Genomic DNA, 26,617 nt, shown 5'->3' with positions numbered 1-26,617 from the left:
CCAGGCCCAGCTGATTTTTATTTTTTTTATTTATTTTTATTTTTTTTTTATTTTTTTTTTTTTTGAGACGGAGTCTCGCTCTGTCGCCCAGGCTGGAGTGCAGTGGCCGGATCTCAGCTCACTGCAAGCTCCGCCTCCCGGGTTCACGCCATTCTCCGGCCTCAGCCTCCCGAGTAGCTGGGACTACAGGCACCCGCCACCTCGCCCGGCTAGTTTTTTGTATTTCTTAGTAGAGACGGGGTTTCACCGTGTTATCCAGGATGGTCTCGATCTCCTGACCTCGTGATCCACCCGTCTCGGCCTCCCAAAGTGCTGGGATTACAGGCTTGAGCCACCGCGCCCGGCCATGGCCCAGCTGATTTTTAAAAACTTTTTGTAGAGTTGAGGTCTCACTGTGTTGCCCATGCTTCATTTAAATTCTCTATAGAATTTTATTATATAAATATTCTACATTTTAGTTAGCCATTCCTCTGTTGGTAGGCAATTTAGCTGATTCTAAATTTTCTCTCTTTTTTTTTTTTTGAGGCAGAGTTTCACTCCGTCACCCAGGCTGGAGTGCAGTGGTGCAATCTCGGCTCACTGCAACCTCTGCCTCCTAGGTTCAAGCGATTCTCCTGCCTCAGCCTCCTGAGTAGCTGAGATTACAGGCGCATGCCACCACACCTGGCTAATTTTTGTATTTTTAGTAGAGACGGGGTTTCGCCATGTTGTTCAGACTAGTCTCGAACTCCTGACCTCATGATATGCCAGCCTTGGCCTCCCAAAGTGCTGAGATTACATATTCATTCTTTTTCTTATTGATCTGTTAAGAATCCTTTAGAGACAAATCCTTTGTCTTTTGCATATTGCAAATAATTTCCCCCTTATTCTGTTATCTTTTAACTTTGTTTTCAGTTTTTTTTTCCAGTTATTCCATGTCTCTGATTTTTAAATTCTTTTTTTCTGATTTATTTTTTAAAACAAAGTTCTTGATTATAAAAGTAATACAAACACCCTAAGAAATTAATACAAAAGTACAAAGAAGAAATCACTCCATCTTATCACTGAGAGAAAACAACATAATCAATTACATATTTCCCTGTAGTCTTTTGTGTGCGCAGTTTTTTTTTCCCAGTTGTGATCACATTCATTTGTATGTGTCTGTATATTTGTTTTTCTCTCAGTACCATGGTCTTTAGACACAAACCCTGGCCTTTTTTCTTTTCTTTTCTTCTTTTATTTTTGAGATGGAGTCTCCCTCTGTCGCCCAGGCTGGAGTTCAGTGGTGTGATCTTGGCTCACTGCAACCTCTGCCTCCCGGGTTCAAGCGATTCTCCTACCTCAGCCTCCCGAGTAGCTGGGACTACAGGTGCACGCCACCATGCCCAGCTAATCTTTGTTTTAGTAGAGATGGGGTTTTGCCATGTTGTTCAGGCTGGTCTTGAACTGCTGACCTCAAATGATCCACCTACCTCGACTTCCCAAAGTGATGGGATTACAGGCATGAGCCATCATGCCCCACTTCCCTGGACTTTTTTCAAATGCACTTGGTTTACAGATTGTGTTACACCAGCTTCCAACCCCTATTCCTCTTTTCCACACATCCTGAGAAATTTAGAAGGTGAGGGTCCTGAGGTCTATCCTCAGCTGACCCGAAGCGAAGTTGGCTAAGAAGCACAAGAAGGGGTAGCAATGCTCCAGTGGAGCATTTACTAAAAAGACGCGGAGGTTTTGGTTGACTGCAAGCCCAATATGAGTCAACAGTATGGGTGCCAAGAACTTTATCACAGGAGTGCAAAGCGATAGGTCCCAAAAGGAGGAAGCTATAGTCCTGCTTTGCTCTGATGATACCACAAACATTTGGTTCAGTCTTGGGTGACATATTCTCCAGAAATCACAGTCAAATCTACCATTTGCATGAGAGGGATAAAGACCCTCAAAACCAGGGCAGAGGAGGAACAATGGAAGGAACTGGAGACACTGATGTGGAGTGAGAAGACCTTGGGCAGAGGTGATAGAAGTAAAGTATCTGAAAAGTCAAAGGCCCAAGAGAGATTAGATGTTTGTTCTCTGTGGCTTCAAGGCATCGAATTTGGACCCTGAGAGTGGAAGTTTAGACACATTTTCTCACTGGTGATAGCTGCCCGGACCAAGGAATTCAGTCCTCTGGAAACAGCGGGCTGCTTTTGAGGAGTCTTCCCGCTGAGTTGCTGGTGGTGGGGTGAACACTTATTGAGTGCTTACTGTGTGCCAGGACCCTGCTGAAGGCCTCACCTGTATTGTATGATTTCATCCCGTCAACACCCTTTGATGTGGAGACTGTTGTTTCCTATCCCGGTGTTACAAATGTGGGCACCGGGTATAGGAGGTCAGGTACCTCGCCCGAGGTTACAGTTTGTTAAGTGGTGGTACTGGGACTCTAACTCGTACTGACAAACTTCAAAGCTGGTGTTTTTAGCCATCAGGGGGACTCGAGGGTGCCATGGGGTTGTGGACGCATGAAGGTCCTTGAGGTCCATTAGACCAAAACATTCAGTGACTGGGAAAAAGGATGCCCTCTTCTCCCAAAGAAAAGCTTCAGATGAATGAGACGCAGTGGAGAGGGTAGCCCAGGGCCCGGCTGAGGGGCGCAGGCAGAATGCCAAGGGATGGAGACCTAAAGGAGATGGAAAGGTTGTCAACGTGCGTCACCCTCAGAAGCGCAAAGCCGGTGTTCAGTCGTTTGAAGATCTCCAGACCCGCGGGAGAGACCGACGCAGCGCGGTCAGGGAGCGTCGACTTCGCCGAGTTCTGCGGCGGAGCTGGGGGACGGAACAACGCGCCGGTCCCTGGCCGGGCGTGAGCGGCGGGGCGGCGCAGGGCGGTGCCGGGCGGCGAAGGTGGGGAGGGCGCGCGCCGAGGCTGCTGCGGCAGTTGCGCGCTGGGATTGTTGCCGTGCGCTGGAGCCGGTGAGTGCGGCGGGACCCATGGGCGGGCGGGGAAGGAGCGGGCGAGCGGGGAGCTAGGTGGGGAGGTGCGCCGCCGAGCACGCGACCCCAGGGTTGCGGCCGCCGCCTGCCCCCGCCTCCGGCCCCCAGGGACCATGGACCCCAGGCCCCTCTCCTTAGGCCGAGCCCCCGCCCGCGCGTTCGCGGACGCCGCACGCCTGCCAACTCCCTCGGTGCGGCCCCCGCCCCACGGCAGCCCCTTCCTCCGCGCCGCCGCGATGCCTCCGGCCCACGTCACGCTCGCGCCATTGTTTCCCAGCCGCCGGCTTGCTGGGACCCCGCCTGAGCCTCCGAGTGCGGCCGTTCGCCGCGTTCCGCCCGTTCCCCCTTCCCTCATGCGGGTAGTAGCCCTTTCCTCAGTCCTGCTGACTTCCTCCAGCTGATTCCGGGCTGTCCCCGGCCACCCCTGAGGCCGTCCTTTCGCTCCTCGTAACAGCCTCCCCGCCTCTTGAGCTCCCTCGGTCGCCTCCCGAGAAGCCGGCGGGCCTCTGTGGTGGAGCGCCAGGTTGACAGCATTTTAGCAGGACCGCGAGAAACGGCCAGCTCGCTTGCCACACGCCCGTGTGCAGCACTTCCTGGAAAGGTCGCAGCGAATTGCAAGGCGCCACAAAAAACATCCGGACAGCTCCTGGTCAGGGGGCTGAGCCGTTCAGTGGCGGCCTATTCCTCTCCTTTTTTCGGGGCCCCTGAAACCGGAGAGGGCGAGATGCCGATTTGAGGCCTGAACCCTTAGTTGTAAGAAGAACGTTTTGGGGGTTTGACTTCGGCAGGCCACAGCTTCTAAAAGCAGGTAGAGGCTGCTGTCCCAATCGACATTTTCCTGGGCCTTCACCTTTAGGGCCTTGATGTTTGAGGGGCGTCATGCTCTGAAGTACAGCGCCCCGAAATGACTCGTCACCATTACAGGGGGGCGTGTGCGCGCCGATCCAGGGGCCGATGAGTTCTTCAGGATTGAACTGTACTTAGTTCCAGTGTCTGTGGACTGTTCATTTCGCCTCTTAAAGCAACGGATGCAAACTGCTGCCTAATGTGAAAGGGAGAATATTGAAACTGTGTCATTTACCATGAAAACTTAGTGTTATTGTGTAGAGAAGGCTTTAGGTTTCAAAAATATTTACCACGTGGCTTTTCAACAACGGTTAGAATTTATCCAAATGAAGACATCCAGGCCTGAAAGGGTTAAGTTCGAAAAGAGAAAAAAATAGATGTGAGCTGAAAGTGAAAAAAAAAGAGGATTAAGTTCAAGAAAACATAGCTGGTTAGTAATTAAAATAAAAACTCCACATGCAGGGTTGGTACTAGCATACACAGACTTTATTTCTGAAGTGCATTTCCATTGCAGTATAAACCACTACATTTCAGCAGTATAGGTAGCTGCATTACTCTCATTGACCCAGAATTAAGGTTTTAGGGTTTAGTAACCAACAAATCTGTAAAATAAGGTGGTGGAGGGGGCGGGGGTGGGGTGGGGCGCTGAAGGAGATGTTCTGCAGGATTCCTTTCAGTTCAAAGGTTTTATGCCATTGTATGAAAATTTACAATCAGCTACAAGTTTCCAGAAGTTTGTAAGAAGATTTATATAGATAGTATTCTCTTATAGTACCTGCCACCCTTAACCAGAAGACATCATGTCTTCCTAAAGAAAGCCAGATTACAATAGAATGTGATGCAGAGAGGTGCTCATTAATCTTTCTCTAGGCTATTTGTGCTGTTTTATGGGGAAAGAGGAATACATAAAACACAGGTTTTAAGTATTTTTATTGCTTAATTTTCTCTCTCTCTCTTTTTTTTTCCCCCCCGAGACGGAGTTTTGCTCTTGTTGGCCAGGCTGGAGTGCAATGGCGCAATCTTGGCTCATCGCAACCTCCGCCTCCCGGGTTTGATTCTCCTGCCTCAACCTCCCAAGTAGCTGGGATTACAGGCATGCGTCCCCACACTTGGCTAATTTTGAATTTTTAGTAGAGATGGGGTTTCTCCAAGTTGGTCAAGCTGGTCTCGAACTCCTGGCCTCCGGGGATCCCACCTGCCTTGGCCTCCCAAGCGCTGGGATTACAGGCGTGAGCCACTGTGTCTGGCCCTGTTGCTTAATTCTCTTACCAAAAGCTTTAATTCAATGAAATAGTAAACAACAACAAAACCCCCAAAACAAAAACCCACAACTTTATCATGTCACGACTATGCTCTTTTAAAGTACTTACATAGATAAGGGTTTTTATCTAGTTACAGTTGCTGCGTATGTAGTATTTGGGATTTTGCACTTACCAATATTTCTGGGATGTCCATGTATCTAGAGAATTCATCTACTCTTCATTTGTAGGTGCTCTCTAATGTGCCCCAGTAGTCAACAATGCCTGGCACAAAGGCTCTTAGTAAATTTTTGTTGAATAAATGTAATATTTTGAGGTTTTTAGACATCTAACACAAAATGCTAACTATCACAAGGCGTATGTTGAGTGACATGTGAGCAGTAAAGACAGTCATACTTTCAGCCAGGAGACATTGCATTTATTTAAGGGCCTGGATTTTGTAGTCTGGCTTGCTACTTAACATCATGCAACCTCGGGGAACTCAGTTAACCTTAGACAAGCTCACTCAGTTTCTCTCACCTTGAGAAGGGAAAAGTAGAACAAATTTTACAGGGTTATGTGGATTAAATAGAATAATTCAATTGAAGTGATACTGGCACACATTAAGTTCTTTATAAATGTTAGATTTTTTTTGCTCAGAGTGAAGGAATATTAATGTAGCTTGATGGGATCAGGAAAAACAGAAAGTAACACTTCAGAGTAGGGAGAAGATGCTGAAGTGGATGTATTGAGGGTATGATTAATAGATTGTTCTCACTAAAAGGGTTTGGTAGAGCAGTAGTCTGAGATAAAGCTGGAAAGAGAAATTCCGGGAAGCAGTTTACAAGTATGCTACATGGATTCTTTGCAATTAGAGCAGAGTGAATGACCACTTGAGGTCAGGAGTTCGAGACCAGCCTGGCCAACATGGTGAAACCCTGTCTCTACTAAAAATACGAAAATTAATCAGGCATGGCAGCGCATGCCTGTACTCCCAGCTACTCGGGAGGCTGAGGCAGAAGAATTGCTTGAACCCAGGAGGTGGGGGTTGCAGTGAGCCGAGATTATGCCACTACACTCCAACCTGGGCGACAAGAGTGAAACTCCGTCTCAAAAAAAAAAAGGAAAGCCACAAAATTAATGCAGTAAACTGACCTGGTGTGATGGCTCACGCCTGTCAGCACTTTGGGAGGTCGAGGCAGGTGGATCACCTGAGGTCAGGAGTTTGAGACCAGCCTAGCCAACATGGTGAAACCCTGTCTCTACTAAAAATATAAAAAATTAGCTGGGCGTGGTGGCGCGTGCCTGTAGTCTCAGCTATTCGGGAGGCTGAGACATGAGAACCGCTTGAACCTGGGAGTTAGAGGTTGCAGTGAGCCTAGATCTGCCACTGCTCTTCAGCCTGGGCAAGCCTCCGAGTGTCTTAAAAAAAAAAAAAAAAAAAAAAAAAAAGCGGTAAACAGTAAAAGAAAAAAAGAAAAAAGTTAAAAAAATTATGGCAGTCTTAACCTTTGTTTTGTTTTGTTTTGTTTGAGATGGAGTCTTGCTCTGTTGCCAGGCTGGAGTGCAGTGGCACGATTTTGGCTCACTGCAACCTCCGCCTTCCAGGTTCAAGCGATTCTGCTGCCTCAACCTCCCGAGTAGCTGGGACTACAGGCATATGCCACCACGCCCAGCTAACTTGTTTTTTAAGTAGAAATGGGGTTTCACCATGTTAGCCAGGATGGTCTCAATCTCTTGACCTCATGATCCGCCCGCCTTGGCCTCCCAAAGTGTTGGGATTATAGGCGTGAGCCACCGTGCCCGGCCCTTAATTTTAAATGTTAAAATTTGATAAAGAAGGTGCGTAGTAGACATATCAAATGATCATTATATTATTTTCTGTATGTTTGAAATATTTCACAGTATTTTAAGACGAACCTAAAATAAAGCATTAAAGAAACCCCATTAAATCAAGGAGCCTATAAAATACATATCCCACTGGGCATCTGTAACGAAAACGTGCTAATACTCAACAAGCTTGCTGATTTTTTTTTTTTAAGCCGTTAAATTTCAGGCATCAGATTTCAGTCTTTTCTTTCCAAGCAGATACTACAAGCAGGCTCTTTCATCTCACACTCTTTTTTTTTCCCTGAGATGGAGTCTCACTTTGTCGCCCAGGCTGGCTTGATCTCAGCTTACTGCAACCTCTACCTCCCAGGTTCAAGCAATTCTCCTGCCTCTGCTTCCTGAGTACTACAGGCATGCTGGGAATACAGGCATGCACCTCTACGCCTGGCTAAGTTCTGTATTTTCAGTAGAGATGGGGTTTTACCATGTTGGCCAGGCTGGTTTCGAACTCCTGACCTCAGGTGATCTGCCCAGCTTGGCCTCCCAAAGTGCTGGGATTATAGGCATAAGCCACTGCGTCCAGCCCAAATATGTTATACAGAATTTTCTGATTTATAAATGTGGGCAACTGATTGTAAAAAATTGTAAAAAACACTGTGACCTCTACAGAATCTGGACCCATAAATCTATTTCTACATCTGGAAGGAAACTTGAGAGTCTTCCAAGTTCAGTGCCTTCATTTGACAGATGGGGAAAGTGAATCCCAAAATGGTTTGCCTTTTTTGTCTTTTATGCAAGAAAGCCTTCCCTACCTTTGATCCATAAGGCTGTTCATCTCTGTATTCTTCTATAAATTGTATGGTTTTGCTTTTTCACATTTAGGTTTATTGACAGTGTTTATTTTTTCTGCTCAGTTTATCTTCATTTTTATTTATTTTGATTTGGAATCTCGCACTGTCGCCCGGGCTGGAGTGCAATGGCACGATCTCCGCTCACTCTGCCTCTTGGGTTCAAGCGATTCTCCTGCTTCAGCTCCTAAGTAGCTGGGATTACAGGCGCCCGCCACCACGCCTGGCTAATTTTTTTGTATTTTTAGTGGAGATGGGGTTTCGGTACGTTGGCCAGGCTGGTCTTGAACTCCTGACCTCATGATCCACCTGCCTTGGCCTCCCAAAGTGTTGGGATTACAGGCGTGAGCCACTGCACCCGCCCTAGTTTATCTTTAATATGATCATTTAGTATTTGTGTTCCATGTTCTTTTTCTACCATTGTGTCTGTCATAAAATTATCCTCTATAAATTCATAAGGACAGGACATGCTTTTGTTACACTCTGATTTTGGGTCAGAATATTGTAGAAAATGAAATTTTTGAATTCATTTTAGTGTAAATATTTTACAGATTTCTGCTTTTCTACACTATTTTGTCTCATTTGCCTTTAAAGATGAGTAGTACATGTATTTGACTATCCTTGAAAAATATTTTGTACACTTTTTAAAGCAGTCATGTTAGAATCTAGTTAGGCATTTGCGTATCTCTATCTAGTTTGTTTCAGAGCTGCTAAGTAAACCAGCTAGAATAATAGTGTGCAGATTGAAATAGCTCAAACATTCTGCATCAAAATTGTCAGAATTTTAAGTTATTTTAATAAGCATTTAACCAGTATCATGCTGTGTAAATAAGACCAAGCTGTGGCTTGGAGAGTAAACATTAGAACTTCTTTTTTTTTTTTAGATGGGTTCTCACTTTGTTACCCAGGCTGAAGTGCAGTAGCGCAGTCTCAGCTCACTGCAACCTCTGCCTCCCGGGTTCAAGCAATTCTCTGCCTCAGCCTCCTGAGTAGCTGGCGTTACAGGTGCCCACCACCACACCCGGCTAATTTTTTTTTTTTTGTATTTTTAGTAGAGATGGGGTTTCACCATCTTGGCCAGGCTGCTCTTGAACTCCTGACCTTGTGATCCACCTGCCTCGGCCTCCCAAAGTGCTGAGATTACAGATGTAAGCGACCACACCTGGCCTTTTTAATTTTTTTAAGATGGAGTCTCTGTGTTGCCCAAGCTGGAGTGCAGATTTGCAATCTCAGCACACTGCAACTTCCGCCTGCTGGGTTCAAGCGATTCTCCTGCCTCAGCCTCCCTAGTAGCTGGGATTACAGGTATGCACCACCATGCCTAGCTAATTTTTGTATTTTTAGTAGAGATGGGTTTTGCCATGTTGGCCAGGCTGGTCTTGAACTCGTTACCTCAGGTGATCCGCCCACCTCAGCCTCCCGAAGTGTTGGGATTACAGGCATGAACCATCGCGCCTGGCCTAACATTAGAGTCTTTCACAAATCTGAAGTCAGTAAATGCCTTTTTTTTTTTTTTTTTTTTTTTTTTTTTTTTGAGACGGAGTCTTGCTCTGTCACCCAGGCTGGAGTGCAGTGGTGCCATCTCAGCTCACTGCAACCTCCATCTCCTGGGTTCAAGCTATTCCCCTGCCTCAGCCTCCCTAGTAGCTGGGATTACAGGTGTGTGCCACCACACCTGGCTATTTTTTGTATTTTTAGTAGAGACGGGGTTTCACAGTGTTAGCCAGGATGGTCTCGATCTCCTGACCTCGTTGTCCGCCCGCCTCGGCCTCCCAAAGTGCTGGGATTACAGGCATGAGCCACTGCACCCGGCCAGTAAATGCCTTTTTTTTTTTTTTTGAGATGGAGTCTTGCTGTGTCACCCAGGTTGGAGTGCAGTGGCATGATCTCGGCTTGCTGCAAACACCGCTTCACGGGTTCACGCCATGCTTCTGCCTCAGCCTCCCAAGTAGCTGGTACTGCAGGCGCCTGCCACCACGCCCGGCTAATTTTTTGTATTTTTAGTGGAGACGGGGTTTCACTGTGTTAACCAGGGTGGTCTCGATCTCCTGACCTCGTGATCCGCCCACCTCAGCCTCCCAAAGTGCTGGGATTACAGACGTGAGCTGCCACGCCTGGCCAATGCCATTTTTTTAAGCCTTGAATTACTCGTTTACTTTTGAAGTAGGTTTGGTGAAATAAATCTTGAAATAATACTCTGTAGGTCTGAAAGCTTCCAGGAAGAAAGGAAACAAACCTGTAGCTATAGCTGTCCTTAGATTTAGGATACTTTAATTGACGTGATAAATGTGTGAAATTGCTACAGCCTCTGATACGTAGTGGACACTCTGAGATTTTGACTCCAAAAGTAGAGGCCTATTACTCATTCCTCCAAACATAAAGTACTGTATTGTGCTGAGGCCTCCAGTATTCAAACATCTTGCACTCAAGCATTGTAAACAGTTTATTGACCAATTTCCATGTCTCAGCCTCTGTTCTTAGTATCTTGCATTCTTGTTCCAACTATTGTTTTGCAACGGAAGAACTGTAGTGCTTATAATTTGCTTAGTCATAGAACTAGTTGGTGTTAGAGCCAGGTTTTGAACCCAGGCAGTGTGGCTCCAGAATCTGTACTCTTTTTTTTTTTGAGACGGAGTCTTTCTCTGTCTCCCCGGCTGGAGTGCAGTGGCCGGATCTCAGCTCACTGCAAGCTCCGCCTTCCGGGTTTACGCCATTCTCCTGCCTCAGCCTGCCGTGTAGCTGGGACTACAGGCGCCCGCCACCTCGCCTGGCTAGTTTTTGTTTTTGTATTTTTTAGTAGGGACGGGGTTTCACTGTGTTAGCCAGGATGGTCTCGATCTCCTGACCTCGTGATCCGCCTGTCTCGTCCTCCCAAAGTGCTGGGATTACAGGCTTGAGCCACCGTGCCCGGCCGAGAATCTGTACTCTTAACCACAGTATAATTCTGTGACTTCAAATTTTCTAACTTCTCTTTCCTGTTTACTTCTTCGTAAAATGAGAATAATAGTACCTAACATATAGGGTTGTTCTGAAAAGTCAATGAGTTAAAATATGTACTGTACTGCTTAGAATCATACATGAAAAATAGTAAGTACTCAATAAATGTTGGCTGTTATCATGTTAGCGTTATTAAGGCATTGAACTCATGCATATCTCTGAATTTTAACCAAATAGGTGGACTAAACCTTGAGTGCGAATTTATTTATTAAAAGGTAGAAATACTGTGGTCTGGTTATTTATGCCTTTCCGATTTTATCTTTTTAAATTATTTTGTAAGAGGAAAAAAAAAAAGCTGAACCAAAGTTGAATGGTGAGCAGGAGTTCATTGGTAAGAGAATGAGTTCTTTTTTGAAATAAAGCAGTTTTTTACCTGCCCTTTTTTTTTTTTTTTTTTTGAGACAGAGTCTTTGTCTGTTGTCCAGGCTGGAGTGTGCAGTGATGCGATCTTGGCTCACACAACCTCTGCCTTCCCGGCTCAAGCAATCTTCCTACCTCAGCCTCCCGAGTAGCTGGGTCTACAGGCACCCATCACTATGCCTGTCTAATTTTTGCATGTTTTTATAGAGATGGGGGTTTTGCCATGTTGCCTAGGCTGGTCTCGAACTCATAAGCTCAAGAGATCCGCCTGGCTTGGCCTCCCAGAGTGGTGGGATGATAGGTGTGAGCCACTGTACCTTGCCCTATTTTTTTTTTTTTTTTAAGGAGTATTCAGGAATCATTACTAAAGGTGCAAAGTTATATATGGTCTGAATGTAAAAATTGTGCAACTTGTTTATACCTGTATGCTTTTGAAGACCTCAGTTAATTATGGCAATGTTTTGAAGAAATAGCTCAATATTTTAAAATGTTTTCCTTACATGCTCTCTTGTTCCTTTGTGTCAATAACCATGTTATTGTTGAAGGTCTGGTATTCAAAACATTCGGTTAGAAGCAACCTTAATGTGTTGATGTAGAACAAATATATAGCAGTCTATGTGATATGGCAGGATAGTAGCAATAGAATGTTGATGAGAACATAGCAAAATTCCAGTCTTTTTTGTATGTTTTTTAAAACTTTAGGAACAGATGAAATAAATTTGTAGTTTCTAGTTACAATTTCAGACTACAGATAGGAGCATGTAGCTGCTTGAAGAAGAAAAACAAATTGTCAAGGCAACAGGTACTGCATTTCTCACTGGACAAGATCTCTTCTCAACTTTGTTATTTTTTCCTTCAGAGAACAAGGAAGCTTTTGTTCCAAGGCCTGATGTTGAAATGTTAGCAAAATATTATGTTAATCAAGCCAAGAATCTTATGTATTTGTGAATCAAGAGTAAGATTTCACGAATATTCATTTAGAGCAAGGACTTGTGCAGTTATTCTTGCATTTTCAGGCTTACACAAAAATAGGCTTCTGAAAACCAAAGGACTTCATGTATAGGGGTTTAGTGGTTCATTTATTTGTCTGTTAAGTCTACCCTGCGAGATGCTGGGGATAGAGCAGCAAATAAAACATTCCTCTGCCTTATGGAGCTTGTATTTTGGAGAGATTGACAGAATGCAAACTGTCAAATGTAAGTATTACGTGCAAAAAACAAGTAAAGTAGGGTAAGAGGAGAGAGTGGTGTGTGTGGGTAAGTGCGATATTATTAGTTGGAGTTTGTTATCCGTCGGCATCACTTTGGTGTGTGAACTATGAGTGTTGGCCTTTGACAGGAATGTGTAGTGCAATTTGGGACAAATGACATAAAGAACTCTGAATGAAAATAATGAAATGAAAAGCAAACAAAAAAACTTGTTTATAGGCTAGGCTCAGTGACTCATGCCTGTAATTCCAGCACTTTGGGAGGCAGGTGGATCATTTGAGGTCAGGAGTTCGAGACCAGCCTGACCAACACGGTGAAATCCCATCTGTCCTAAAAATACAAAATTAGCTGGGCGTGGTGGTGCATGCCTGTAATCCCAGCAACTTGGGAGGCTGAGGCAGGAGAATCGCTTGAATCCGGGAGGCGGAGGTTGCAGTGAGCCAAGATTGCATCATTGCACTCCACCTGGGCAACAAGAGTGAAACTCCTGTCTCAAAGAAACTTAAAAAAAAAAAAAAAAAAAAAAAAAACTTATCATGAACTGTTTAAAAGATGATGAGAGGTAGTGAAACATTTAACATAATTTAAATGCAACAGTTTTAAGGAGTCTTCTGGAAAAATAGGCATTTTTTCATCTTAAACTATTTTATTTTGTAATTTTTATAGATTTAGGGGATACAGTTTTGGATATATAGCTTAGCGGTAGTATGGCTTTTTAGTGTAACCATCACCTGAGTAGTGTACATTGTACTCATTAGGTAATTTCTCATCCCTCACCCACCTCCCACCCCCACTTAAAGTATTTTATATACGTGTGTGTATATATACATATATGTATCTCCTTTCATGTGTTTTGTGATGATAAGGATTAAAGTTTACAAAATACTTTAAAAAGCTATAGCTTATTTCACAGTGCTGTTCTTTGAGTTATAGGTGACACTGTTAACTACAAATATGAGGATTTAGTTTTTCAGCAGTACTGGTAGATAAAGTAAACTTGCATCTGACTTTCTGTGTTTTTAAGGGGATGTATTTGTCAGTAAGTTGGTTTGTGGCTGTGTTACAGAGAGGACCCTTAATCACAATATAACAATAAAACCAAGTGGCTAACTACTATAGTTTATTGATTTTACTCGCTCATCTGCCAAGGATTGGGGTTATCAAAGACTGAATAAAATGTGGCTGTTTAGTACAATATGAGGCATACAAGTGGAGGATATAGCTTTAACTTTTCTTTTTCCAGAAACTGCTTTAATGTAAGTAATATGCAATGAAAGTTTTTGTATTTAGAGACCAAAATAAGTTTCAGGCTGGTGAGAAAATTTGAAGAAATTATTTAAAATTATCCTTTCCATTTAAGTTTTAGGGCAGTGTTCTTAGAATGAGAGTGAATGGGTTGATTATAAAACTTACAAATGCCAAGTTTTGTATTTTTTTTTTTTAAGATGGAGTTTTGCTCTGTCATCCAGGCTAGAGTACAGTGGCGTGATCTTGGCTCACTGCAAGCTCTGCCTCCCAGGTTCAAGTGATTCTCCTGCCTCAACCTCCCAAGTTGCTGGGATTAAGAGTGCCTGCCAGCATGTTTGGCTAATTTTTGTATTTTTAGTAGAGATAGGGTTTCATCTTGTTGGCCAGCTGGTCTCGAACTCCTGACCTCAGGTGATCCACCTGCCTCGGCCTCCCAAAGTGCTGGGATTACAGGTGTGAACCACCCAAGTTTTGTATTTTAAATACAAAATTAAAATTTCAGTGGAGTAGAAACTAGTGATTATTCATACTGCTGTTATTACCCTATTATCTACGTTGACATACTTTTTCCATTGAAAAATGAGTATTTGATTCAAACTGCCATGTGTTAAACACTTCGCCTGATAGACCTGCTCTACATATTGTTAAAGTGCTTCTTACTTTATTCCAAATGAATTACTCACCTAACTTGAAATAGACGTGTAAAATGACTTTTTTTTTTTTTTTTGAGACGGAGTCTCACTCTGTCAGCCCAGGCTCAATGCAGTGGCTGGATCTCAGCTCACTGCAAGCTCCGCCTCCCGGGTTTACGCCATTCTCCTGCCTTAGCCTCCCGGGTAGCTGGGACTACAGGCGCCGGCCACCTCGCCCAGCTAGTTTTTTGTATTTTTTAGTAGAGACGGGGTTTCACCGTGTTAGCCAGGATGGTCTCGATCTCCTGACCTTGTGATCCGCCCGTGTCGGCCTCCCAAAGTGCTGGGATTACAGGCTTGAGCCACTGTGCCCGGCCATGTAAAATGACTTTTTAAAGAGTGTTTGCCAATGTATAACTCTAGCAGTATGGCATTTTGTCTTAATGCAGAATTGTCATGAAAAGAAGTGCTGATTGCTTTTTTTTTTTTTTTTTTTTTTTTGAGATGGAGTGTTGCTCTGTTGCCCAGGCTGGAGTGCAGTGGCACAATCTCAGCTCACTGCAACCTCCGCCTCCCAGGTTCAAGCAATTCTCCTGCCTCAGCCTCCCGAGTAGCTGGGACTACAGAGATATGCCAGCATGCCTGGCTAATTTTTTTCCATTTTTACTAGAGTCAGAGTTTCATCATGTTGGCCAGGCTTGTCTCGAACTCCTGACCTCAAATGATCCACCCACCTTGGCCTCCCAAAGTGCTAGGATTTCCGGCTTGAGCCACCACGCCCGGCCTTGACTGCTATTTATATACTTTTATCAATTTGGGCATGGCATGAAGAATGTTACTGTACTACATCATAATTCTTGAACTTTTCTTAACATTATGTTAAGTAATGAGAAGGTAATTATGGGAGGGACAAAATTTCCTTTCATTGTAGTTTAAAGATAGTGGTCTTACTACATGCGGCTGTCAGCATTTTATTGGCATACCATTTTGAGGGAAAGAATATTCAGTGCACATTGCTAACCAGGCTTACCCTACAGTTTCAGTTGCTCTTTGCTTCCTGTTTTCAGCAGTTGCCTAAAGCTGTTGGAGCAGCTGTTTTCCTTTCTTTGGGGGAGGGTGATGGTAGTGGTGAAGGGGACTGTGCATGTTTTGCCTGTGAAAAAAATTTTTTTCTTTTCGAGACAGAGTCTTGCTCTGCTGTCCAGGCTGGAGTACAGTGATGTGATCTCCTGACATCAGGTGATCCACTCGCCTCGGTCTCCCAGAGTTCTGGGATTACAAGTGTGAGCCACTGCCACTGGCTGAAAAACAGTCTTATTGTGGCATAATTGGTATACAATAAGTTGCACATAGAGTATATAATAAGTTTTGACATATATATATGTACCCATGAAACCATCACCATAATGAAGATATTGAACGTATCACCGCTTCTCCCCAAAAGTTTTCCTGGGCTCCTTTGTAATACCTCCTCCTCTCCCTCCTTGACCTCCCTACCCCAGGGAGCCACTGATCTGCGTTCTGTCAGATTAGTGTGCATTTTCTAGGATTTTATATATATGGAATCATACACTATGTACTCTTTGTCTTTCACTCAGTATAATTATTATGAATTTTTTTAATGTTTTGCATGTAAATACTTTATTCCTTTGTATTGCGTAGTAGTATTACATTGTACAGATGTACCATAAGTATTTTTATCCATTCACTTGTTGATAACGTTTGGGTTGTTTTTAGTTTCTGGCCATCACAAAGCTGTTGTGAACATTTGTGTATAAGTTTAAAAAAAAATTTTTTTTTTTTTTTAAGATAGGATCTCTGTCGCCCAGGCTGGAGTGCAATGGCACGAGACGATCTTGGCTCACTGTAGCCTCAACCTCTTGGGCTCATGTGATCCTCCCAAGTAGCTGGGACCATAAGCATGTGCCACCATGCCCAGCTAATTTTTCAATTTTTGTGAAGACTGCATTTTGCCATGTTGCCCAGGCTGCTCTTGAACTCCTGGGTTCAAGCAATCCGCCCATCTTGGCCTTTCAAAGTATTGGGATTACAGGCATGAGCCACTGTGCCCAAGCCTGTGTTCAAGTCTTTATATGGATATATGCTTTAATTTCTCTTGGACAGTTACTTACAATTAAAAAGCCTGGGACATATGATAGGTATATGTTTAAGTTTTAAATAAATGGCAGACTTTTCCAGAGTGCTTGTGCCATTTTTATTTTCTTTCCAGCAGTGTAGTAGAATTCAAGTTGCTCTACATTCTCAACATTTGATGTTGTCTGTCTCTTTAATTTTAAATATTCAAATAGGCATATTTTGGTATCTTACTGTGTTTTTAATTTGTATCTCCCTAGTGACAGATGATGTTAAACATCACTTCATGTGCCTATTTGCCATTTATATATATTCTTTGATGAAATGTCTATGCATAATTTTTGCCTGTATTTTAATTGGATTATTTATCTTATTATTGCATTTTGAGAGCCCTTCATATATTCTGGATACAAGTTCTTTTGTCAGATGTGTGTTTGCAAATATTTTGTCCCAAACCATAGCTTGTCTTTTTCCTCCCAATACAAGAGAGAGAGAAAACATCTAATGGAAAGATAATATATAAATGCAATTTTGTTTTAGTTTTTTAAGTTCTCAGCCATGCAGAGGGACTTAGAACAAATTAAGTATACAAACAAGGTTGCAGAGACAATATTTTAACCTCCTAAGAGAATAAAATATTCTGAATCTTTTGCATATGCACATAAACCATAATATGCAGAACAGATTAATATGATGTATATATGCCAACCCTGTGGTAGGTTGGTGTATTGTTTGTTTTATTTTTTTGTTTAGAAATTGGGTCTCACTGTCACCCAGGCTGAAGTGCAGTGGTATGATTGTAGCTCGCTGCAACGTTGAACTCCTGGGCTCAAGCGATCCTCCTGCCTCAGCTTCCTAAGTAGCTGAGAGTATAGGTGCAAACCACTGTGTTACTAAATACAAAAAATTAGCCGGGCGTGGTGGCATGCACCTGTAATCCCAGCTATTTGGGTGCAGTTGTTGTTTGTGTATGTGCAGTTGTTGTACATACAACTTGCTTTATTTTGTATATCACTCCCTTACTTTACGCAGGTCTCTGAACAAATATTATCTCCTCAAAGAGGCCTTCCATGGTTTTCCTACGTACAGTATTGTTACAGGAAAGGGGTCCTGATCCAGACCCCAAGAGAGGGTTCTTGGATCTGATGTAATGAAGAATTTAGGGCGAGTCCGTAAAGTGAAAGCAAGTTTATTAAGGAAGTAGAGAAGGCTGAGCACAGTCGCTCACACCTGTAATCCCAGCACTTTGGGAGGCTAAGGGCAGATCATTAGGTCAGGAGTTCAACACCAGCCTGACCAACATGGTGAAACCCCGTCTCTACTAAAAATACAAAAATTAGCTGGGCAAGGTGGCGCGTGCCTGTAATCTCAGCTACTCAGAAGGCTGAGGCAGGAGAATCACTTGAAACTGGGAGGCGGAGGTTGCAGTGAGCCAAGATTGCGTCACTGCACTCCAGCCTGGCCTACAGAGCGAGACTCCATCTCGAAAAAGAAAAAAGATAATGTAGAGGAATAAAAGAATGACCACTCTGTAGGCAGAGCAACCCCAAGGGCTGCTGCTTGTCCTTTTTTTTTTTTTTTTTTTTTTTTTTTGAGACAGTCTTGCTCTCGTTGCCTAGGCTGCAGTGTAGTGGCGTGATCTCGGCTCATTGTAACCTCCACCTCCCGGTTTAAAGCGATTCTCCTGCCTTAGCCACCCAAGTAGCTGGGATTACAGGTGTGGGCCACCGTGTCCAGCTAATTTTTTGTATTTAGTAGAGACGGGATTTCACCATGTTGGTCAGACTGGTCTCGAACTCCTGACCTCAGGTGATCACCCGCTTTGGCCTCCCAAAGTGCTGGGATTACAGGCGTGAGCCACTGCGCCAGTCGCTGCTTGTCCATTTTTATGCTTATTTCTTGATTATATACTAAACCAGGGTGGATTATTCATGCCTCCCCTTTTTAGAACATGTAGGGTAACTTCCTGACGTAACCATGGCCTTTGTAAACTGTCGTGATGCTGGTGGGAGTGTAGTAGTGAGGACAGCAGAGGTCACTCTCATTGCCATCTTGCTTTTGGTTGGTTTTGGCTGGCTTGTTTATTGTAAGATATTTTATCGGCAAGGTCTTTATGATCTGTATCTTGTGCTGACCTCCTGTCTCATCTTGTGACTTAGAATGCTTAATCATCTGGGAATGTAGCCCATTAGGTCTCAGCTTCATTTTACCCAGCCCCTACTCAAGATAGTTGCCCTGGTTCAGATGCCCCTGAGAGTATGACCATTGTCATTCTTTATTTTCTTGCCTTATTTATCTTTTTTTTTTTTTGAGACAGAGTCTTACTCTGTCCCCTAGGCTGAAGTGCAGTGGCACGATCTCAATTCACTGCAACCTCTATCTCCTGGGTTCAAGTGATTCTCTTGCCTCAGCCTTCTGAGTAGCTGGGATTATGGGTGCGTGCCACCACACCCAGCTAATTTTTGTGTTTTTAGTGGAGACGGGGTTTCACCATGATGGCCAAGATGGTCTTGATCTCTTGACCTCGTGATCTGCCCGCCTCGGCCTCCCAAAGTGCTGGGATTATAGGCATGAGCCACTGTGCCTGGCTTTTTTTTTTTTTTTTTGAGACAGGTCTTCCTCTGTCACTGAGGCTGGAGTGCAGTGGCATAATCGGCTCACTGCAAGCTCTGCCTCAACCTCCGCCTCACTGCAACCTCTGCTGGGCTCAAGCGATACTCCTGCCTCAGCCTCCCAAGTAGCTGGGACTACAGGTACGGACCACCATGCCCAACTAATTTTTCGCCATGTTGCCCAGACTTCAAATTCTTGAGCTCAAGTGATCCGCCCACTTTGGCCTCCCAAAGTGATGGGATTATAGGCATGAACCACTGTGCCTGGTCTGTGTACAAGTTTTATAGTTTTAGATTTTACATTTAGGTCTATGATCCGTCTTAAATTTTGTGTGTGTTGAGAGGTGTGGATTAAGTTCATTTTTCCACAAAAGGAGAGCCAGTTGTTCCTGCACAATGGATTATTCAGTCATTAGAAGGAATGAAATGTGATATGTGATACTACATGGATGAGCTTTGAAAATATTATGCTAACTGAAAGAAGGCAGACACAAAAGGTCACATGTTGTATGATTCCATTTATATGAAATATCCAGAATAGTTAAATCCAGAGACAGAGTCTAGATTGGTTGTTGCCAGGGGCTAGGTGGAGGGCATAGTGGGGAGAAAGTGCGTAATGGATAAGGGGTTTTACTTTAGAGTCATGGAAGTATTTTGACACTAAAAGGAGTTGGTGGTTGCACTAAATGCCACCAACTTGTTCACTTTAAAGTGGTCAGTTTTTGGCCGGGCGCGGTGGCTCAAGCCTGTAATCCCAGCACTTTGGGAGGCCGAGACGGGCGGATCACGAGGTCAGGAGATCGAGACCAGCCTGGCTAACACGGTGAAACCCCGTCTCTACTAAAAAATACAAAAAACTAGCCGGGTGAGGTGGCGGGTGCCTGTAGTCCCAACTACTCGGGAGGCTGAGGCAGGAGAATGGCGTGAACCCGGGAGGCGGAGCTTGCAGTGAGCTGAGATCCGGCCACTGCACTCCAGCCTGGGTGACAGAGCGAGACTCCGTCTCAAAAAAAAAAAAAAAAATAAAGTGGTCAATTTTATGTGAATTTCCCCTGAATAAATTTTTTTTTTTTAAAGCCACAGGGGTGATTTATATTAAAAAGACTTACCCTGGACAACATAATGAGACCCTGTCTGTACACAAATTAAAAAAAAACATTAGCTGGGTGTTGTGGTAAGTACCTGTAGTTCTAGCTGTTCTGGAGTCTGAGGTGGAAGGATCACTTGAGCCCAGGAGTTCAGGGTTACAGTGAGCTATGATCATGTCACTGCACTCCAGCCTGGGCAACAGTGAGACCCTGTCTCAGGAGAAGGGAGAGAGGAAGGGAGGTATATATTGACTTCATGTCATAAATGATGTTAGCATTTTCAAGATGGGAACTATCTTAGGCTCCAGATGTTTTCACAAATAATGCTATTTTTATAAAATGTTAATAGACTTCTTAACTCTAAGAGGATATTTTTCATCCTTATTTGAAACTACTTAACTGATGAAAACTTCAAAAACAGAAGTGAAACCTAAGAATAGCCTGGTGTTAAAGTAGTTAAAGACACTTAAGCTGCACACCTCATTTTAGATGTTTATCCTAGTTAGATGAAATGTTTTAGTTTATTCCTTCTTTTTGCTCATAGTCTTTATTGCCAGCTGAAAATAATTTATTACAGAAAAATGTAAAAGCATGCAATAAATAGAAATCAAATATTTATTGCTTGTATTTGTGCCACCATTGACTGAACTTAGTATGTTATCGAAATATATTTATCTTTTAAAGGGGTGACATTTTTTCCTTTTCCAAATGTTACAGTAAAACCAGGTGGAAGAGAATGGTTTTAGCAGCTTAGAAAAAAAAAAGTAAAAATCTGAGCTTTGGCATTATAAGTTATTTATAACAATGGGAGAAGAAAAGACAAATTGTTTCACATTACAGACCTACCCCCAACTCCAAAGCCTAATACTTTCTTACCAAGTCAAAAAAAGAGACACATTTGATATACAAGCTGGAGATTTCCGCATGATTAAGACATTTATGAAAACCTAGATGGAGGCTGGGGAGTGGCTCTCACGCCTGTAATCACAGCACTTTGGGAGGTTGAGGTGAGTAGATTGCTTGAGCCCAGGAGTTCGAGACCGGCCTGGCAACATCTTTTGTAGAGACCCTCCCTCCTTTTCCCCATCTCTGCCTGTGGTCCCAGCTACTAGGGAAGCTGAGGTGGGAAGATGGCTTGAGCCTGGGATGCAGTGAGCAGAGATCACGCCACTGCGACCCTGTTTCTTTTTTTTTTTTTTTTTTTTTTTTTTTTTTTTGAGACTGAGTCTGGCTCTGTCGCCCAGGCTGGAGTGCAGTGGCCGGATCTCAGCTCACTGCAAGCTCTGCCTCCCGGGTTTACGCCATTCTCCTGCCTCAGCCTCCCGAATAGCTGGGACCACAGGCGCCCGCCACTTCGCCCGGCTAGTTTTTTGTATTTTTTAGTAGAGATGGGGTTTCACCGTGTTAGCCAGGATGGTCTCGATCTCCTGACCTCGTGATCCGCCCGTCTCGGCCTCCCAAAGTGCTGGGATTACAGGCTTGAGCCACCGCGCCCGGCCGACCCTGTTTCAAAAACAAACCAAAAACCTAGATGGGGCAGTGTCCTTTTCAGCCCAAGTGCCACCAGACACAGCACAAGAGACTACTAAAACGCAATGGCAGGAGGCTGGGCATGCAATGTTTGGGAGTATAAGCACCACACTTCTGGCTCAGGATTTGGGAAGTAGGGTAAACAAAACCTACTTGGAAAATAATCAAGGAAGAAAACCAACAATTGTCTTCTGCAGAGGTGGGGACAGGGAAGGAGGTAGGGCCAGGGCCAGGAGCATTTTACATCACTGACCTAACTCCATTTTACATCACTGACCTAACTCAGGAAGCTATCAGGGCCCGTCTTCAACTGACCTTAAGAGGAAAACCAGATGGCTGATGGGAGAATCCATGGGAGTGAGAGGGGGAAAGGGAATGTGGCTGGCAGGAGGCAATAACCCCTTCCTTCCTGGGCACAGGAAGGCAGTCAGGGCACCAGGTCCAGGCAATGACCTCACAAGGACAGCACAGTTTTTGCAGCTTAGAGATCACCCACCTGCCCCTACCTAGCTACTCATTCTACTCAGCACTACCTGGTATAGGGCCACTCTCTGCCCCAAGGGAGTGGATGTCTCTGTAGCCTGGGGCTTCTTCTGAGGCAGCATTACCCTCTGCCCCCTTGGCTTGGGGCTCCTGGCTCTCAGGGGTAGCAACAGCCTTCCGTTGCTGGGCATTGCTCTTGTTGCTGCAGGCACCTTGCTCCTGCATTTCCTCTGGCTGAGAGGCAGAAGAACCGCCCCCGTCCTCCTTCCAATTTTTGTGGAAGAGCAGGCTGCTGAATTTGAAAGATTTAAGAGAGAACTTACTAGGGGAAACTTCCCCCTTGGCCTCAGCACCCTGGATAGGGGATGCTGGCTCAATGGCCTCGCCAATGGCCCCAGCTGTCTCATGTGTTCTGTTCACAGAGGGCAACACTCCTTCACCCTTGGGAGATAAGTCTTCATTGCTTTTCACGTGGCCATTGTCTTGTCTGTTGGTCTTTGCGGGGGAAGTGCCTGCTGCAACCCTGGTGGTCACATCTTCCGAGGAGCCTTGGAGCTCTGGCTGCCCGTGATGGTGGGGGTCTGCTGGGGGGTAGCCAGTATCCAACCCAGGCTCACACCTTGGGGTAGTACAGTGGGATTGGCTGGGCAGGCAGAGGGATGGGGCTGGCGTCTCACAGGGATGGGGAAACAAGCTGTACCCTCACTCCAACCCGCTTGCTGTGCCTGCTACTGTTCTACTCCACATCAGAATCTGTTGATCAGAATTTAAAATTTGCCTACTACACATATTTTAAAAACATACATCAACTTAAAATTATGTATCTTCACAAACTGTGCTGTGCTGTGGTTTTAGTGCCTTTTCTAGATTCTAGGATTAGAGTTAGTAATTACTGGCAGCCATGCTTAATTATTTGGAAGTATAAATTATCTTTCTGGATTGAAATTACCATATGAAATTATTTTTCCAACTTTAGATTGTTGAGAAGTGTCAGTATAATTTTCAGCATATTTACTGTATTCAGTGTGTTTTAATAGGTAATTATATTAGGCAGTTTGCAAGCTGGAGTTTTTCTGATTTTTAGAAAAATCAGATGTCAGTATACAAATGCCAATATTGAGTTACTAAATTAATGATTTTCTTTTCTAGAATACAAAATACAGTTAAAATAAAATGTCAACCTCTTGGAGTGATCGATTGCAGAATGCAGCAGATATGCCTGCTAACATGGATAAGCATGCCCTGAAAAAGTATCGTCGAGAAGCCTATCATCGGTAAGTATTTTGTCTATTTAATCCTCAAAACAGCTCTGTGAAGCGGGCACTTCATTTTACAGATGATGAAATTAATGTACAGAGAGGTTAAGTAACTCAGATCGTATGTTTAGTTCATGGTATAAATCTAGTTCTAAGTCGAGACTTCTAACTACTAGTACACCATACTGCTTTGTATATCTACTAATAAAAGTCTTTAAGAGAAAAATGTCTTTGGTTGCTAGAAAATTGCACCTAAGTTAATAAGAATTTTTTTTTCTTTCTTTGAAGGGGTGCTGGGTGGACAGAATTTTGCTCTGTTGCCCAGGCTGGAGTACAATGGCGCAGTCTTGGCTAACTGTAACCTTTGCCTCCCAGGCTCAAGCAATTCTCTTTCCTCAGCCTTCTGAGTAGCTGAGACTACAGGTGTGCACCCAGCTAATTTTTGTATTTTTTTGTTTTCTTTTTTGGCCAGAGTCTCACTGTTGCCTAGGCTGAAGTGCAGTGGTGCAGTCTCAGCTCACTGCATCCTCTGCCTCCTGGCTTCAAGTAATTCTTATGCCTCAACTTCCCCAATAGGTGGGATTACAGGCATGGCCACCATGCCAGACTAATTTTTGTAGTTTTGGTAGAGACAGGGTTTTGCCATGTTGGCCAGGGTGATCTTGAACTCCTGGCCTCAAGTGATCGCCCCACCTCGGCCTCCCAAAGTGCTGGGATTATAGGCTTGAGCCACCACACCCTGCCAAGAATGAATTTTTTTTTTTTTTTTTTTTTTTTTTTTTTTTTTTTGGAGACAGTCTGGCTCTGTTGCCTAGGCTGGAATGCAGTGGCACGATCTCAGCTCACTGCATCCTCCACCTCCTGGATTCAAGCGATTCTCCTGCCTCAGCCTCCCAAGTAGCTGGGATTACAGGCGTCCATCACCACGTCTGGCTAATTTTTGTATTTTTAGTAGAGACAGGGTTTTACCATGTTAACCAGGCTGGTCTTGAACTCCTGACCTCAGGTGATCCACCTGCCTCGGCCTCCTGGAGTGTTAGGATTATAGGTGTGAGCCACCACACCCAGCCCAGGAATGAAATTCTTGTATTTTTTAGTTATTTATTTTTTCTGTAGAGACAGAGTTTCAGCATCTTGGCCAGGCTGGTTTTGAACTCTGGACCTCATGATCCACCTGCCTCGGCCTCCCAAAGTGCTGGGATTACAGACGTGAGCCACTGCACCCGGCCTTAAACTGTATTGTTTTAAAAAATTTTATTTTATTAGAGATGGGGTCTCGCTATGTTGCTCAGGTTGGTCTCAAACGCCTGGGCTCAAGCATTCCTCCGGCCTTGGTCTCCCAAAGTGCTGGGATTACAGGCATGAGCCACTCAGCCCAGCCTAAATTGTATTTTCTTTTTACTTACCTCTTTTTATAAATTCAATTAAATGTTTGCTTCTACCTAAATTTTAAGTAGCTAGGGTACTTGGGAGTAGATAAGGTATTTAGTAATTATTTATTTTTAAGAAGAAATTAGAAATTTACACCTAAAGTGAATTTCTGGGGTAGAAAGATCTGGGCCCTACTAGACCCATCTTCGCCTCCCATACCAGGAAAGCCAGGAGTAAGTACAGGTACTAGTATATTGGCGGTGCTAAAAAGTTACATGGAAGCTACAGGAAGTCTAAAATGACTCTTAATCACTTAGCTGTTTCTGGGCTACAGGAAAAAGGAAATGAATATTACTTTGAAATCTTACTGGAAAAATGGCTAAACTGGTTTATACAGGTAAGTTTTTGTAAGCAGACAAAAAAATTTCTAAGTGCAGTCTTCTCTCTATAGGAAAGCTAAGTCAGAATTAGGTAACATTTTGTTGTTTCAATAAATACTAATATATTTTGTAAAACATTGTTACTTGTTATTGAGTATATCAGAAGTTAATTATTATATCAATAGTTGGTTTTTTAAGTAGGCTGGTGATATTTGCCTCATGGTAGGTCACTTTGTGGCATTTCTAGGTGTTAAGATGCTGTTGTTCCTTAAACCCTGAAAAAGTGAAAACTAAAGATTCCTGTCAAATGGGTACTAATGATTCTTTTCTGTATGTGAGATATGTTGCTAGATATGGCATGTTAAAGTGTAAAACAGAACGTTTATGTGTGTCTGTGTAATAAAGCATAAGATACATTTGGAAAGTATTATGTTATATGTAGTTGTATACTTTTTCTTCAGTTATTTGCTTGGTCTTTATGCTATAAGTATTTATTAACATTAGGTTAGGATGTAACATTTTTAGCAGTGGAAATAAGGACTAGTAAACATCATTTAATAAACATCCTAGTTGTATTTTATGTATATCATAGGCTGGGCATGGTGGCTCACACCTGTAATCCATGCACCTTGGGAGGCTGAGCCAGGCAGATTGCTTGAGCTCAGGAGTTCCAGACCAGCCTGGGCAAAATGGCGAAACCCTGTCTCTACAAAAAAACACAAAAATTAGCTGGGTGTGGTGGCTTACACCTGTGGACCCAGCTACCTGGGAGGCTGAGGTGGGAGGATCACCTGAGCTTGAGAGGTGGATGCTGTAGTGAGCTGAGATCATGCCATCAGCCTGGGTGACAGAACGAGACCATGTCTCAAAAAAAAAGAAAAGAAAAGGGGTGTGTGTGTGTGCGCGCGTGCGTGCGCGCGCATACGTGTGTATCGTAGCCTGAATGAATGTACTCCTGACTCATTTGGAATGGTATTTCCTGGAAGATTTTAGATGGATTCTGCACCCTACATTCTTTCATATAGTAAGGTGTATGTACTGGAAACAATAGAAAAAACATTTTCAAGGGCTTGATATTTTAGATCATTGAAAAAAACTTTATCTATGTTTATTTATTTAAAGAGGCAGGGTCTCATTCTGTTGCCTAAGCTGCAGTGCAGTAGTGTGATCATAGCTCATGGTAACCTCAAACTCCTGGGCTTAAGCAATCCACCTGCCACAGCCACCCCAGTAGCTAGGACTACAGGTGTGTACCACAGTGCTTAGTAATTTTTATTATTTTTTAATTAATTAATTTTTTTGCGACAGAGTCTCGCACTGTAGCCCAGGCTGGAGTGCAGTGGTGCAATTTTGGCTCACTGCAACCTCTGCCTCCTGGGTCTGGTTCAAGCAACTCTCCTACTTCAGCCTCCGGAGTAGCTGTGATTACAGGCATGCGCCACCATGCCCAAGTAATTTTTGTATTTTTAGTAGAGACTGGGTTTCACCATGTTGGCCAGGCTGGTCTTGAACTCCTGACCTCGTGATCCGCCTGCCTTGGCTTCCCAAAGTGCTGGGATTACAGGAGTAAGCCACCGTGCCTGGCTGTGCTTGGTAATTAAAAAATTTTTTTTCTAGAGATGTGGTCTTACTCTGTTTGTTGCCCAAG

The 26,617-nt window shown here is 43.8% G+C and overlaps 2 protein-coding genes and 1 pseudogene across 6 annotated transcripts in view; 2 read left to right on the top strand and 1 right to left on the bottom strand.

Moving 5' to 3' along the window:
* Positions 1–26,617, top strand: part of NT5C2 (5'-nucleotidase, cytosolic II) — a 183,834-nt gene that overhangs the window by 73,877 nt on the left and 83,340 nt on the right. For 3 of the 4 annotated variants that reach the window (XM_050804131.1, XM_050804132.1, XM_050804129.1), the window contains exon 2: positions 23,112–23,236. In XM_050804131.1, the coding sequence (XP_050660088.1) occupies positions 23,136–23,236 (101 nt within the window). In that variant the 5' untranslated portion in view covers positions 23,112–23,135. Of the gene's footprint in view, positions 1–2,842; positions 2,928–23,111; positions 23,237–26,617 lie in introns of those variants that run through there. The other variant, XM_050804130.1, reaches the window with a different exon arrangement.
* The window catches only part of ARL3 (ADP ribosylation factor like GTPase 3), a 537,289-nt gene continuing 513,627 nt past the window's right edge, over positions 2,956–26,617 (top strand). Inside the window, exon 1 of one of the 2 annotated variants that reach the window (XM_050804209.1) lies at positions 2,956–2,959. The gene's annotated coding sequence lies outside the window, so the exon portion shown is untranslated. Of the gene's footprint in view, positions 2,960–22,532; positions 22,543–26,617 lie in introns of those variants that run through there. The other variant, XM_050804208.1, reaches the window with a different exon arrangement.
* LOC126962275 (MARCKS-related protein-like) lies at positions 21,999–22,865 on the bottom strand (annotated as a pseudogene).

The sequence above is a fragment of the Macaca thibetana genome, chromosome 9 (genome assembly GCF_024542745.1).
Source record: "Macaca thibetana thibetana isolate TM-01 chromosome 9, ASM2454274v1, whole genome shotgun sequence".
Taxonomy (NCBI): Eukaryota; Metazoa; Chordata; class Mammalia; order Primates; family Cercopithecidae; genus Macaca; species Macaca thibetana.
The sequence above is the reverse complement of the archived record's forward strand: the minus strand, read 5'-3'. Positions and strand labels throughout refer to the sequence as shown.